This window comes from Medicago truncatula, chromosome 1 (assembly GCF_003473485.1).
Source record: "Medicago truncatula cultivar Jemalong A17 chromosome 1, MtrunA17r5.0-ANR, whole genome shotgun sequence".
Lineage (NCBI taxonomy): Eukaryota > Viridiplantae > Streptophyta > Magnoliopsida > Fabales > Fabaceae > Medicago > Medicago truncatula.
The window spans coordinates 32,721,835-32,735,678 of NC_053042.1; the positions used below are offsets into that span (position 1 = coordinate 32,721,835).

Sequence of the window (13,844 nt, forward strand, 5' to 3'; positions counted from 1 at the left end):
CAAATAATTAAAATTAACAAAGTGAGTTTAAACTTATGGCTTCACAAACAAATTTAACATTACATAAACAGGCAGTTTCACAAATATCAACATCATTTTCACACAGATTAACATTAATTAAGTGAGTTTAACATTAATAAATACCTCACCATCAGCCGCCTTCCTGGCCACGTGCACATGGTACTTCCACATCATGTCAATCTCGTGTGGGCCACTGGGATAGTCATCTAGTGGCTCGGGGTCCACCACCTTCTCCTTCTTCTTTCGCCTTTGTTGTGGCTCGGCATCTTCCATTTCCACGTCCATAGCATGCAACTCCTCCTCAAGCTCCTGCTCTTCCATGTGTTGCAAGCCCACATCAGGCTGCTCTTGCTGCAAGTCCATATACTCCTGCTGCTCCAACTGATGCTCGACACCAGGCTCGACATCAGCACGGCGTCCTCTAGCACCCCGATGCCTCGGAGGAACACCACCTTCATCCTCTAGCCGTTGGCTACGCGCTCTCCTACGGGAAGCATGCCCTACCTCCCTTACGTGCCGAGTATTAGATGTTGAATCTTCTGTAACATTCAAATTAGGATAATCAATCATCACAATCAAACAGCACATAACATAAGCAAAAAAACATTATGCATTCGTCCGAATTTCAAATTTCGGACATCAACAATCCAGTCTGGAAAGTGAAATTCGGATTGCACCCGACCAAAATTTCAAAAATAAAACTACCAAATTAACCATGCAAATGTACAAAAATTGAACTTACCTTCCATGCTGGTTGACATGGGTTGAAATGTGGTGCTTTTGAGCAACAAAACTCCAAATTTGAACAAGATATGTGGTGTTCGGATTTTGGGATAATGTAGAGAGAGAGAGAGAGAGAGAGAGAGAGTGAATGTTGAATGTGAAATTGTAAAACTGTAAAAATGGGGGGTAAAGTCCCTTTTATACTTCGCAATTGTCCGGAATATAAATTCCGGAATACGCATAGATGTTCCGGATTATAAAATCCGAAGGGCATTTTGGTAATTTGCATAGGGCGTTCGAGAAGGTCATAGGCTGGGAAAAGTAATAGTCAATAAAAAAAGAGATTTGATCTGATCCAATTATATACGGTTTAATTAGAATTTGTTTTTGAATATTTAAATTATAAAGTGTAAACTTTTTCATTAATATTATAAAAACATAACAAATTAATAGATTTGACGCAAAATATAACACATACTATATTAAAAATTAATATTATGAAATTGTGTTTCAGACTTGTGAAATAGTAATAAAAAATAGATGAAATTAAGAGAATAAGTAGTATTAAAAAAATTAAAATCAATGAACAATTTATTAATATAGTATATCATACTAATAAAATATTAAAATATATGTACGTGGTTTGGTGCGGTTTGGAAAAATCAATATAAAATTTGATCTGATCTAAGCGGTTTCACAAATGGACATCCAATAATTTTTGGTTTTGTGCGGTGATCAGAGTTGTGGTTAGAAAGGTGGTGACCATTTGTGGCTAGAGTTATGGTTTCTAGTGGTCAAAGTGTTAGTCGGTGGTGGTTTTTAGTGGTTGTTAGAGTGGGGTAACTGGTGGTGGTCAGATTGATGATCGAAGATGGATGGAATGGTGGTCAAAGATGGACAGAGACACAGAGTGGTGGTTGGTGGTGATTGAAGTGGTGGTTGATGGTTGGAGGATTGGTAGTTAGTGGTTGTCAAAGGTGAATAAATTGTTGAACAGCGGTGGTGAAAGTGGTGATTGAGGATGGTTGAAGTAGCGGTTGGTGGTTGTCAGAGTGGTGGTTAAATTGGAGATCAAGGTGAATAGAGTGTTGATCAGAATTGAGGTCCAAGGCATATGTTGTTTTGTTGGCCTACCCCTTGGGTCAGGTATGAATTAGACATAGACGACTAAACCTGTGAGACATGCACTCACATACTTTTGGATATTTTTACGATGGCAATCTTTATTGATCGATATTTCAATATATTCGAGAAGCATTCTCCTTTAGTGTGTGCATATTTGTCTAACCCCCCCCCCCCCCCCCCCCCCCCCTATTGTTTTAGTTTGTGACAAATAGAAACTTTCTACAACTATGACATGCTCTCCCCCGTTTATATTACCAAAGAGGTCAAGAAATTAGTAGTATCGAAATCTTATAAATTATGAGCATTCAAACTAATAATAAAAAAGGACTATGCTCGTAAAAAATAGAAATACGGATGAACAGTCATGAAAATTAGCAAACAAGTCAACGACAAACGTCTTATGTCATATGATTATTTTGGAAATACAACTGATGATAAAAATATCATGTCTTAAACAAACAAACCATAGCAGATAGGAATAAAACTAACCAAACATAATTGATATTCACAATATTAATTCTAATATGTGTAGTGTAAACATTTGTGGAAGCATACACAATCAAAAAAAGTAATTAAGTAATAAGAGAATATCATTCTCACGAAGATTGACTTGGTTAAAATCCACGAATGATTATTTTAACCAACTGTTTTATGAGAAGAAAATACGAAAAATATCCATTAACTCAATAATCAAAATTGAAAGCATTTAATAATTAACAATATTAAAAGGGAGTTAAGACTTAAATATGATAGGTTAATTGTTTGCCTGGCTCTTTGTTAAGAACATGAAATGCATGTTTGACATATGAAACTTGAGTTTATTGGTAAAATAAGTGTCTATTTATCGAATCTTCAAATCGATTTTGACCCTCAAAATCAATTCTTGATCGAAGCTGGTATTTTGTAGCTTCCACAATGGTGAAAATCAATTCAAACCGATGGTGTTATTATTTATTATTGGCGGCTCATACGGGTGGAAATAGGTCAAGCAGCCTAACAATGGACCTACTACCTCGACTATTTAAAGCATAGCCCGGTCCAACCAATTAATAAAAAGGGTAGACTCAAGTTTTTTTATAAAGCTTATTTAATCAACTAGGTTAAATTAAGGCTTACAAAAAAAGCATATTAGGCCTCTCAGGCCGACGTGTTTGTATATAATATTTCTTTTATTATTTTTGTTGAAGTTTTCTTTATAAATGCAGACATATTGGTGTGATTAGGTATTCATAAGATTTGGTTATTTAGTAGTAGACTTGTAAACCCACACAGGCTGGCTCAGTGGTGTTGGGTTGATACCTTGAAATGTGATCTTAAAAATACTATAAGACGAGGAATAAATTTATGGGTTAATAGGTCTTTACCCCCTCTGTAATATAGGTCATTTCCGGTTTTCTCCCTGTAAAATTATTTTTTTTATTTACCCCTTGTAAAAAAAAATTGTTTTGATTTACCCCTCTAATATGCCAAACAAAAACCAATTTTTTTTTTCAAGAAATTTTCGTTTTTGCTTGGCCTATTAGGGGGTAAATCAAAACAGAAATAATTTTACAGGGGAAAAAACCGGAAATGACCTATATTACAGGGGGTAAAGATTTATTAACCCTAGATTTATTCCATGTCTCACACACACACACCTACTAAAGAATCCATTTCCCTACGACCACTTATTTCCACATTTTCTCCTCACTAATCATGTAACAAAAAAAAGTCTCCTTAGACCTTAACTCCAAATAATCTTTTATGGCTTCCAAACTTGATAACCTAAAATGCACTTTCTTTAAGTAATATTGGCAGACAACATGCGATAACATTTTCAACAATTTATTTAACGCTTCTGTATCTTGTTACTTTTATCCCACTATCTATAAACACACTCATTGCTCTCATCCTTGAAAATGACCGTCTCGCCACGTTTAAGGATCTAAGACCCATAAGCCTTTGCAACATAATTTACAAAAATTATTACCAAAGTCTTTGCTAACCGTCTCCTCCCCCTCCTTGACTCCATTATTGGACCCATGTCAATGCTATTATTTTGCAAAATCGTTCACGACATGTGGAAGTATAATAAGAAGAATGGTGATGTTGCTTTCAAACTTGATATGGAGAAAACATTCAACAACATCATTTGGGACTTCCTAAAGGATTATATCAATGGCTTTGGTCTTCCCTCATTGACAATACCAGGATCCCTACTTATGATCTAGCAAATGAAGCTCATAATATCTTTGTCACTCTTAATGTAACAAGCCTTGAGGATAGATAGGTTCAGTAGAACTCTTCTAATCATAGTCGCACCATCATTAATGTTGATGACAACCGTTTACGTAACCCATCATGGTTGGATTCAAAGGCTTATTTTGTCACCTTTTTGGATTTTTTATCTCCATATTTTAGGCCACATCGTAGACTCGTCTGACATACTCCTTGTCGAGCTTCATACTATTATGTGAAAGTTTTTATTGGACAAAGAGTTGAACTTTGAATTTGTTATTTGCTATAAGGATTCCCTACACTATCTTCATATCCTTAAGGAGCCATCTCTTAGATTTCATAAATGCGTTGCTTTGATTCAAAACATTAAATGTGTGTTTGTGGGTTGATTTTTGGAGGGGAGGGGTTTGGAGGACCACGTCCATAACTTGATAAATATTTGATATTTTAAAAAAAAATTAAACAATGCAATGTCAACTTGCAAATACATCCACGACTCACAACATTTGTGAAGGAAACAACTATACTAAATTCTTAGCTAAGCTTGATGCTTCTTCCAAGTTCCACCTTGGAACTAATGTTTCACACCTCTCCTTTGTCATTTTCATCGAACCTCTTCCTTACATACTCTGTGCGAACTTGATTCCGAAAATTATATATAATTTTCCCTTGTTTTTTGCTCTTTTGCGTTTTATTAGTGTATTTTTTTGTGGTGACCGGGGTTTGAACCTCGGATCTTACATATATTATACATTGTTCCTATCAAAAGAAATTTATAAGTGTATAATAGAAAAGAAAAGGTGAGTTTTTTTTTTTTAAGAAAGAAAAGGTGTGTTAGTAGTAACATAGTAGAATGAATTATTAGATTACTATAATTTTGTGTTTTGCCCAAACAAAAATAATCGATTATTTTAAGAAGCAAATAGTACAAAATTTACAAGAGATAATAAAGGTAAAAATCCTTTTCCAAACACAGGATTTTTCACTCACTCACTCACGTACACAATAACAAGTACTAACTACTATATGTTTTGTATCTCGCGTTATCGTTCTCTTTATCCTTCTCTCTCTCATTCACTCACTAGTCACTTCACTCACACACATTGCTCTGCCACCACTCTCTCTTCTCCGCTCTCACTGTAAGCTTTCCTCTCCAAACCCTAACCCTCATTTCGAGATTCTTCATTTCTCTCGTTTCTTTCATTTCACTTTTTCTTAGGGTTACACTTTTCGAATTTCGATTCAACCGCATTTTCTGCTACATGCTTAGTTAGTTTCGTGTTTATCACAATGTAATCGATTTTAACGTTTAATTTTTTCCGTGATTTCAATTTTCAACATGTGAAGATTATTACCGATTATTCTGTGTTTGTTTATGTTGAATTGATTTTTCCGCTTATTTTTTGTATACGTTGTCAGAGTTAACGGAATGTTCATTTCTGTTAGGGTTTTTAATTTGTTTAGCGTTTTTATTTTTTAATCGATTGTTGAAAAGCTTAATTAGTTGAAATTTGTTGCAATTGTTAGGTTTAATTTTGTCGTCACTTTTTATGATTGGTTTGAATTTGAATAATGATGAAGTTTTCACACAGAATTGAAAATCATATTAGTGCTTGTTGTGATTCAGTAGCAAAATGTTGATGTGCTGTGTTTTGGACCAATGAGTTTCACTCGTTATGGTGCATTCTGAGTAGGTTTATCATTTGTGGCTGACTTTTCTCTCTCTCTCTCTCTCTCTCTCTCTCTCTCTCTCTCTCTCTCTTTGTTTTTAGGGTTTTATTTAATATCTCATCGAGTTATTTATTGTGTAGCTTTGGTCATTGGTTGATGATTGTTGTTCTTCTTGGTTTTAGGGTTTTATTTTGTATTTCATTAATTTTTGTATTTTTTATCGTGTAGCGCTTTTGTCGTTTGCGCATAATTGTTTTCTTGTTGTCGATAGGGTTTTATTTAATAATTCATTTATTGTGTAGCTGAATACCGTGGAGAAAAATGGGCGACAAAGGAGGGAAATCATGTCCGATATGTACCGAGGAGATGGACCTGACTGATCAGCATCTGAAGCCGTGCAAATGTGGCTATGAGGTTTAAGCTTTTGTATTCACTTAAGGAATATGAATGTATTTTCATGAATGTCGTCCATTTTCTTACACGTGTATCCTAATTTATCGTTGAATACCCTGGTTTGATGCTTGTTGAAATTAATGTTCACCATCGATAATGCTTCAATCTCTCGTGTGTTGTGAAAATCAAAAGTTAGAATTAAAACTGTGCAGTGTACTTAGCATTTCACTGAAGACATTATGAGTTCTTATATAAAATATTTTTGTCTTTTGATACTGAAAAAACCTATTTGGCGGATTGCTTTTGTTTACAAAGTTTTAAAAACTTGTTTAACAAATCTTTATCTTAAAGCAAGAAAAGCAAAACAGGTCAATATTTGTTAATTTTTGCTCTTACTCTTTTCACAGATCTGTGTATGGTGTTGGCATCATATAATGGAAATGGCACATAAGGATGAAACTGAAGGCCGCTGTCCTGCCTGCCGTTCACCTTACGACAAAGAACGCATTGTGGCAATGGCAGCTAACTGTCGAAGGTTGAGTTATGGCTGGAATTTCTGTTTTTTTTTTTATATTAAATGTTATTATTAAGCAATCAATTTCTAGGTAATACTGATATGCTTGCCTTGCTTTAGCAGATTGGTTGCTGAAATGAATTCTAAAAAGAAAATACCGAAGTTAAAGCCTAAATCATCAGATGGAAGGAAACATCTTACTGATGTTAGAGTCATTCAGCGCAACCTCGTGTACATAATTGGACTGCCTCTTCACCTTGCAGATGAAGATGTGAGTTCTTAAATTCTGTTCTGTCTCTAACTGTTGATAGATGCGACTGTGTGGAGCATGGAAGGCATAGTCCATATTAGTTTGTGTTGTTTAAATTGCAAATCATCTTAACCATTTTTTCCCTTCAATTGATAACATGTTTTTTGGATTACACCAGCTACTTCAACGTAGGGAGTACTTTGGAAGGTATGGAAAGGTGTTGAAAGTGTCTATATCTCGTACAGCAACGGGCGTTATTCAACATTCTGCAAACAACATCTGCTGTGTGTAAGTTGTTATGAATGTCTTTAAAGCAACCACCAAATTGTTGCTCAAGTAGGAAATTATAGTCTTTCCCTTGTTTATGTCATTATTTTCTCTACCTAATTATCATTTGACTTTTGAAGGTTGGAATTTGTTTCTTGGCTGTTTTGTATTCGTTGATTTAATTTTCTTATCTTTAGGTATATAACTTACTCAAAAGAATCTGAAGCAGTTCGATGTATTCAATCAGTTCATTTTTTTGTATTAGAAGGTAGATCATTGAGGTAAGGATATACCATTTTGATTGGGTTGTTACTTGCGAGGTTTTCATGATTTTGTGATGATGGGTGGTTATTTTCATTTGCAGGGCTTGTTTTGGAACCACAAAGTATTGTCATGCATGGCTCAGAAATGTGGTAAAATAGACACTATAAGCTGAATTTATGAATATTTTATGACACATAACTACATCTTTGTGCTATTATGCTAGAAATTGGATTAAACTTTGCAGAATGGGTATATCTATAGTATTATTCCGGAAATAATTCTGGTACCGGTAGGAAGCAGTGTCGAAATCGTAGATTTACAAGAGCGTTAATGACGAAAACTGAAAAGATAACACAGGGTATTTGATGAACCCTTCACTCTGCTTTACTGACTTGTAGGACTACTCATTTCCGGCCTATTACTTCTCCCTAACTCATTTTTTATTTAGCTAATAGAGGTCAATGATGCCCCCAGCCCGGATTCCCTTTTTGTTTTGTCGCCTGAACCACTAAATTATTTCCTTACGTAAATCACTACACTAGGTGTATCTTGGTTGTTTCCCATGCAATCTGCTACTTAATTATTCAATTCTCCCTGATTTCCTTTCCGCTGTATCCTAATATAGACCATAGTAATAGGTTCCTCACATACTATATAAATTATCTTGCTGGTCCAGCCTTGCAGCAATAGAGATTGTTTGTATCTACATGATCATGGTGCTCACGAAGATAGCTTTACCAAAGATGAATTAGTATTAGCATTTGCAAGGTATGATTGGTTCTCAACTCATGTACACCGTCTCTCCATTTTGATTGATTTTTTGAATTTGCTGTCGTGCTTATATAAGCCTCAGCTAGTTGTTGTCTTTTGACCATATTGTGTATTCATTTGGTAGTTCAAATTTTAATGGTTACACATCAATGTCTTTTTACTTCTCTGGTGTTGGATCCTCTTAAGTTTGATTGCTTTCAGTTTTCATATAGTAAAAAAAAACCTACATCTTGCATAACACAGTCTTTTAGGTTTCTCCATAATTTCCACAAATATGTCAAACAATTATGTGTATATCATGGTTCATTAGTATTTTTACCTTCCTTCTGTATGACCTCTTTTTATTTGTCTTGGATTGCATTCTCTTCCTTCTAGTTAGACATACTCTTATTTTTTAGTATGCTATTCTATGTTTATGTTGATTGTTATATTTTCTTTGATAGTAGTTTTGGTTTTGTCTTTTGTGTGTTAAAGGAGTAGGGTCTTACAAATCATTGGTGCTACAAATAATTTGAATCGTCCTTCAGGGAGTGTTTTACCTCCACCACCAGATGATCCTAAACATGTGTCATCAGCCACCAAAGTAGTTTCCAAAAGTTCTTTAGATGTAAGTATTAATGAACATTACTTCTGTGGTAAACTTATTTATTGTGGGAGATATGATACTTCAATTTTCTACTATTTTGTTTTTTTAGGCAGTGAACTGACATTTTTATTTAACTCACTTGTCTGTTATCCATCTTGACAATTAAGAACCAGATTAAAGAATCCTGTTCAAGCAATGGAGCTGCCAATTCAACAGCACTTCCTGCAGCCAACTCTTGGTAATGAATTTATGAATGTTTGGTATGATCACATTAATTTGTTTTGCATGGCAGTACGGCTGCTATTTTCATGGTGGTCACAGCATCTACAGTTTTTTCTTTTAAAAAAATAGTGTAGTAGCCACATGCTTCTGCTTTAGGCTGCACTACCAGCTATATTTTTATGGCAGTTAGCTAACCACCATAAATTCGCTTTTAGCATTTTTTTTAGTGTGAACGCTGACTTTTCGGTATATTGTACTAGGGCAAGGTGTGTATCTGGCAGTCTTCCAAAGGATACTAGTTCATCTTCATTACGTGCTGGTAATCTGGTCAATAGAAAGATTGAAGCATCTATTGATTCCCAAGCCCTGCCAGGGGTTGCTTGCACCGAAAGGTCTATTCGTGATACAAAAAAATCAGGGGAAGTTAAAGACAGCTCTGACGTGCATTCCACCAATAGTGTATCTGTACCTTCAGAGTTGAACAAACATCACATTGGTGGAAATTCTCAAACATGTGAGTCAATTGTTATCAATGAGGTTACTGTGAAGAAACTTTCTGGCATTATTTTGTCTAACTGTGAAACTTATTCAGCAGCTTCCGTGGGCCTTGGTCAAGAAAAGGCTGCACCTTCTGTGAGTACAAGCTTCCTGGAGATCACCGGACCACATGATTTGAATACTAACAAGGCAGTTTCAAATCGGGATGTGCCTGGCTCATGTTCGGAGTTATCATCTGTTAGCATCAACAGTCATGTTGAAGATTCATATTTCACCCGTGATTCGGACAGAATACTTTTTACTCCTAACTCGACCGATCCCTCTTCAGGGAAGCATTTGCATCAAGATAATGAGTATTGTAAAGATCATTCAACCACACCAGCTTTTTGGGAAGATATAATTGTGGATGATATGCTAAACAAAGACTGTGATCAACAGCAACACTGCAAAGGCAGCGATAATTTAGCATCCAGGCATTATTCACCTCATTGTCCTCAGAATCTAAGCCAATCAAGCCATCATCTGAAGCAGGAAAATCAAATTTGTAACCAGAATCATTTGGGGAAGCCTTCTGAATATTTTACTGAACCCTTGGGGGCAGGATTGGAGAAGACCGTGAAGAGTGAGGGTACTGGTTCCGATGTTGATAACAAGGTTTCTTCAGACGTCGGAGAAAACAACATCATATCTAACATTTTGTCTTTGGAACTAGATGCATGGGAAGATTCAATAGTTAAGTTGTTGGATGAAAGTGATGAGCCATACACATCCTTCAAAGCACCTGCTTCGCGCAAAATCCAAGACAATAATCAGTCCAGGTTTTCCTTTGCCAGACAAAATGATTCCTTGAATAAAACCTCTGATTTGCAGCAATCATTTGGGGTTGCTGGACATGATCCTAAAGGGAATTATGCATCTGGTGGTTGTAATGGAAACAAAGACATGTTCGCTGTAAAACACCCATACACTTTCCCATCAAGCAATTATGTGCTATCAGATAAATTTGATGGAAGTCTGTCTCTGGCGCCCTCTAAATTTTCCAGTGAGTTTTTTTGTTTTTGTTTTTTTTTTAAGAATTTTCCAGTGTGTGTTAATCAGTAACATACTTAAGCACTTCATCTTTGAGTATGGAGGATAAGTGTTTTCCTTCCAATCAGGTTTTCTCTGCTGTCATAGTTGCTTCTACTTTATTGAGTTTATACATTATATGCATATATCATGATGCCAGTTTTCTTGTAGCATCCTGCTTGCTCAATTAATTGGATTTTTCCTTAAAAATCCGGAGAATCTCTTCTCACCTTTATCTTTCTCGTTCACTTAGTTGATGGAGAAAATGGTAATTTGAGCACTTGACACACATTCATAGTCGATGGCTTTGTTTATAGTGATTAGTTTTTTTCTTTTAGAGGTAGTCATTCATTGTTAGTAAGTAGGCTAAGACATTAATTTAGGATTTATCAATATTTCACGTTCATAGGATTTCTGTTATTTGCCTGTAAATGGAATATGATGGTATTTTTTTCTTCTGTAGTTCTGTTTTATTTTATTATGTGGTTGTTATTCCTGTATATATGTTTTGGATGTCTTTTTGAAGTTATTTGGTTTTAATTGTAATCAACAATGTTGCAATCTTTGGTAAAAAAAAAGACAATGCTGCAATCAGAATAGTGGTGTGCATGAACTTTAGCTTTACGGTGATTGTGAATTAAGGAGCTATGCTTTAAAACTAGCCAATTAAGGATCTCAACTGTACAGTGCTAACCTATTAAAAAGTGCAAATATAATATAAAGAACATTTGGATAAATTTATCAATTAAAAATATTATTTTTTATATCATAAATGTCATGTGTTTCAGTCATGCTATTAATTATTTTGTATTTAATGCATCTTTAATAAAGCCGAGGTTCTTTTTTTTTTTTTGACAGAATAAAGCCGAGGTTCTTAGTTGGTAATAGTAGAAGTTTTGTCCCTTGGTGTATCATGAAATGTTTACGACTAAATCTGAAATAATACTTTACTCCTGTGTCTGTGACATATCAAGTATCTTTTTAACATGATATACTTCATCGTTGTTGATTTTTCTTCTCTGTTGAAATAAGTCTTGATCAAACTGATATTTTTCCTCTGTCTTTCATCAGTGGCAAAAGCTCATGCTTCAAGTCCACCTGGGTTTGCAATGTCGGACAGAATACCTCCTGGGTTTTCACGCGGGAGAGTAGAACAGAGTTGTAATAGTTCTGGTATAACTCTTCATGGTTTAGCAATTACTTAACTTATTTTAACTTTTTCTTGTGTATTTCTGCTTCTTAGCTACATCTTGTACATGTTATAGAGAAATTTCTCATAAATCTTTTATTTTTCAGTTGAACATTTGCAGCCACAGTATGCTCCTCCATCTGTAAATATCAGCAGGATAGGAAATGTTGAGTTCAAGAATCCTATGGTATTGGACCCTAGTAGGGGAATAGTGGAAGAAAGGCTGAATAGTACACCTTTTAACCTGGGGCAAACTTTACTTCCTCAATTCAATCGCAATGAAGATGATGCTAGACTTAAGCTGTTAATACAACAACAATCTACAGCTTCGCAGAATTTAAGACTTTCAGATCATATTGGAAATAGGTTTTCACCTCAAAGTGATGCTTATAGAACTAATTCGAGGTTTCTTGATCAATTTCAGTCTAACACACCATTTTCTGAACAACTGCATTCTCAACAGTTCAGTAGTAATATTCTTGGTTCAAATAACCAGTGGGGAAGTTGGAATGATTCCAATTATTTCAGTGGCCTGTCTATGTCTGAAGTATTGAATAATGAAATAGGGGGATTCAACAATTTCATGCCTAGTTATGAGAATATCAAGTTTAAGCACCTGAATTGACTGAACAACTAATATTCATGGTGGAGATTGCGTCTCAACTATAATTCAATTTCCCTTCAATGCACTAATAGGCTCTCAGATGGCAGTGTGTGGATCAAACCTGTCTCAAAATGTTAAAAGATCCCTTTATGTGGCTGAAATTGTGTTTTACTATGGCAGTCTGGCTGTACCTTGAGACTTGTTTCAAATCTGTTTGGAATTTGAGTACCCTGAAATTCTATCACAATTATGCCATCAAATGGTCAACGGCAATCCTCACCCACTCTTGTTTGCTTAGCTTCACTGCCAAGCACTGGAATCTGGGTCCTATGCGTTACGGTTGTCAGACATAACCGGCAAACGGTGTCAACTTTTTCTATGGGGTAAATGTCAGGAGAGCCGACCTTGGCGGTTATTATGGTGAGTTTTAAATTGGTAATTTCACAATATCATTAATTTGCATGTGTGCTAACATACATAGCAGGATGGAGCCAGCACTTGTGAAATCCACCTGTACTTTTCCTTTTGAAATCGCTGCCCTAAGATTGCTCCATTTACCTTAAATTTTGCCTTTTATATGATCAGTTTCTGATACAACTTGTTCGCTACTCTATTTTTGCAGTTAAACTGGGTTACAAGAAATCTGTCATCAAACGAAAGAAACTACAATCGAAGTTATAGGCCTTACTGGTGGGAAATTCATGCTATGAATGGTGAAATAGGTGATCTAGATTTGACGTTTTCTTCATGCCTGAAATTTTTTGTTCAGAATTTGTTTCCAAACTCGGTATTCGGTTATTCACTGATTAGTATATGCAACAAATATGACTTTAATACTGTGGTATGTACAAAGTTAGTTTTGGTTTTACAGAAGTACCAACTTTTTACCAAATAGAGTTTAATATATATCTATATGAGAAGGTGATCCGTTGATACTTAGGGCAAGTCAATATTTGCACCAAATCCCAGTACTTAAAAATTTACCAATCCTTCCCTCAATTTTGTTTACCAATCCTATGCCTTCTAATGATCAAATAAAACAAATTTTAAGTACTGGGGCTAATAACAGCTTATAACAGGGTGGACGTATAACAGTTTAACCCAAAAATTTTAAATTATTAAATACTCGTCAATCCGAGTATGCAAGTTGCCATTCATTTTCTCGTATCTCAAGTGTATGGTAATCAGTTATCAGTGGTTGTCTTATAGGATGTTGTTAAGGTAGTAGTTTTAGCAGGAAAATAAAGTAGAGCTTCAGTTCAAATTCCATTACGCAATTATAGCTGCCAAGATTTTTCTACAGTTTTTAAATTAATAAGTTTAAATCTTGAATTTTTCTCCCTCCATATTGATAATTAGCGGAGAGACAACCACATATTTTGTTGTCCTTTACCTGTATCTTACCTTCTTACTCGCGTATCCATTCAAATGGACAAGAAAAGAATCAACACATCATGATTT

The 13,844-nt window shown here is 35.2% G+C and overlaps 1 protein-coding gene across 3 annotated transcripts; it reads left to right on the top strand.

The window, feature by feature from the left end:
- Positions 1-5,081: 5,081 nt before the first annotated feature.
- LOC25484052 (uncharacterized) lies at positions 5,082-13,291 on the top strand. 3 transcript variants are annotated; one of them, XM_024778696.2, is made up of 15 exons: positions 5,082-5,225; positions 6,060-6,171; positions 6,558-6,685; positions 6,788-6,935; positions 7,093-7,202; positions 7,379-7,462; positions 7,546-7,594; positions 8,122-8,213; positions 8,691-8,823; positions 8,970-9,040; positions 9,285-9,538; positions 9,617-10,564; positions 11,662-11,763; positions 11,887-12,803; positions 13,006-13,291. In XM_024778696.2, exons 2-14 carry the CDS (start codon positions 6,079-6,081, stop codon positions 12,402-12,404), a joined length of 2,730 nt encoding a protein of 909 aa, XP_024634464.1. In that variant the 5' UTR covers positions 5,082-5,225; positions 6,060-6,078; the 3' UTR covers positions 12,405-12,803; positions 13,006-13,291. The 3 variants fall into 3 exon arrangements, with proteins under 3 accessions (XP_024634464.1, XP_013468255.1, XP_024634469.1); XM_013612801.3 differs by having other exon boundaries at positions 9,620-10,564; XM_024778701.2 differs by having other exon boundaries at positions 8,976-9,040.
- The last annotated feature ends 553 nt before the right edge of the window (positions 13,292-13,844 follow it).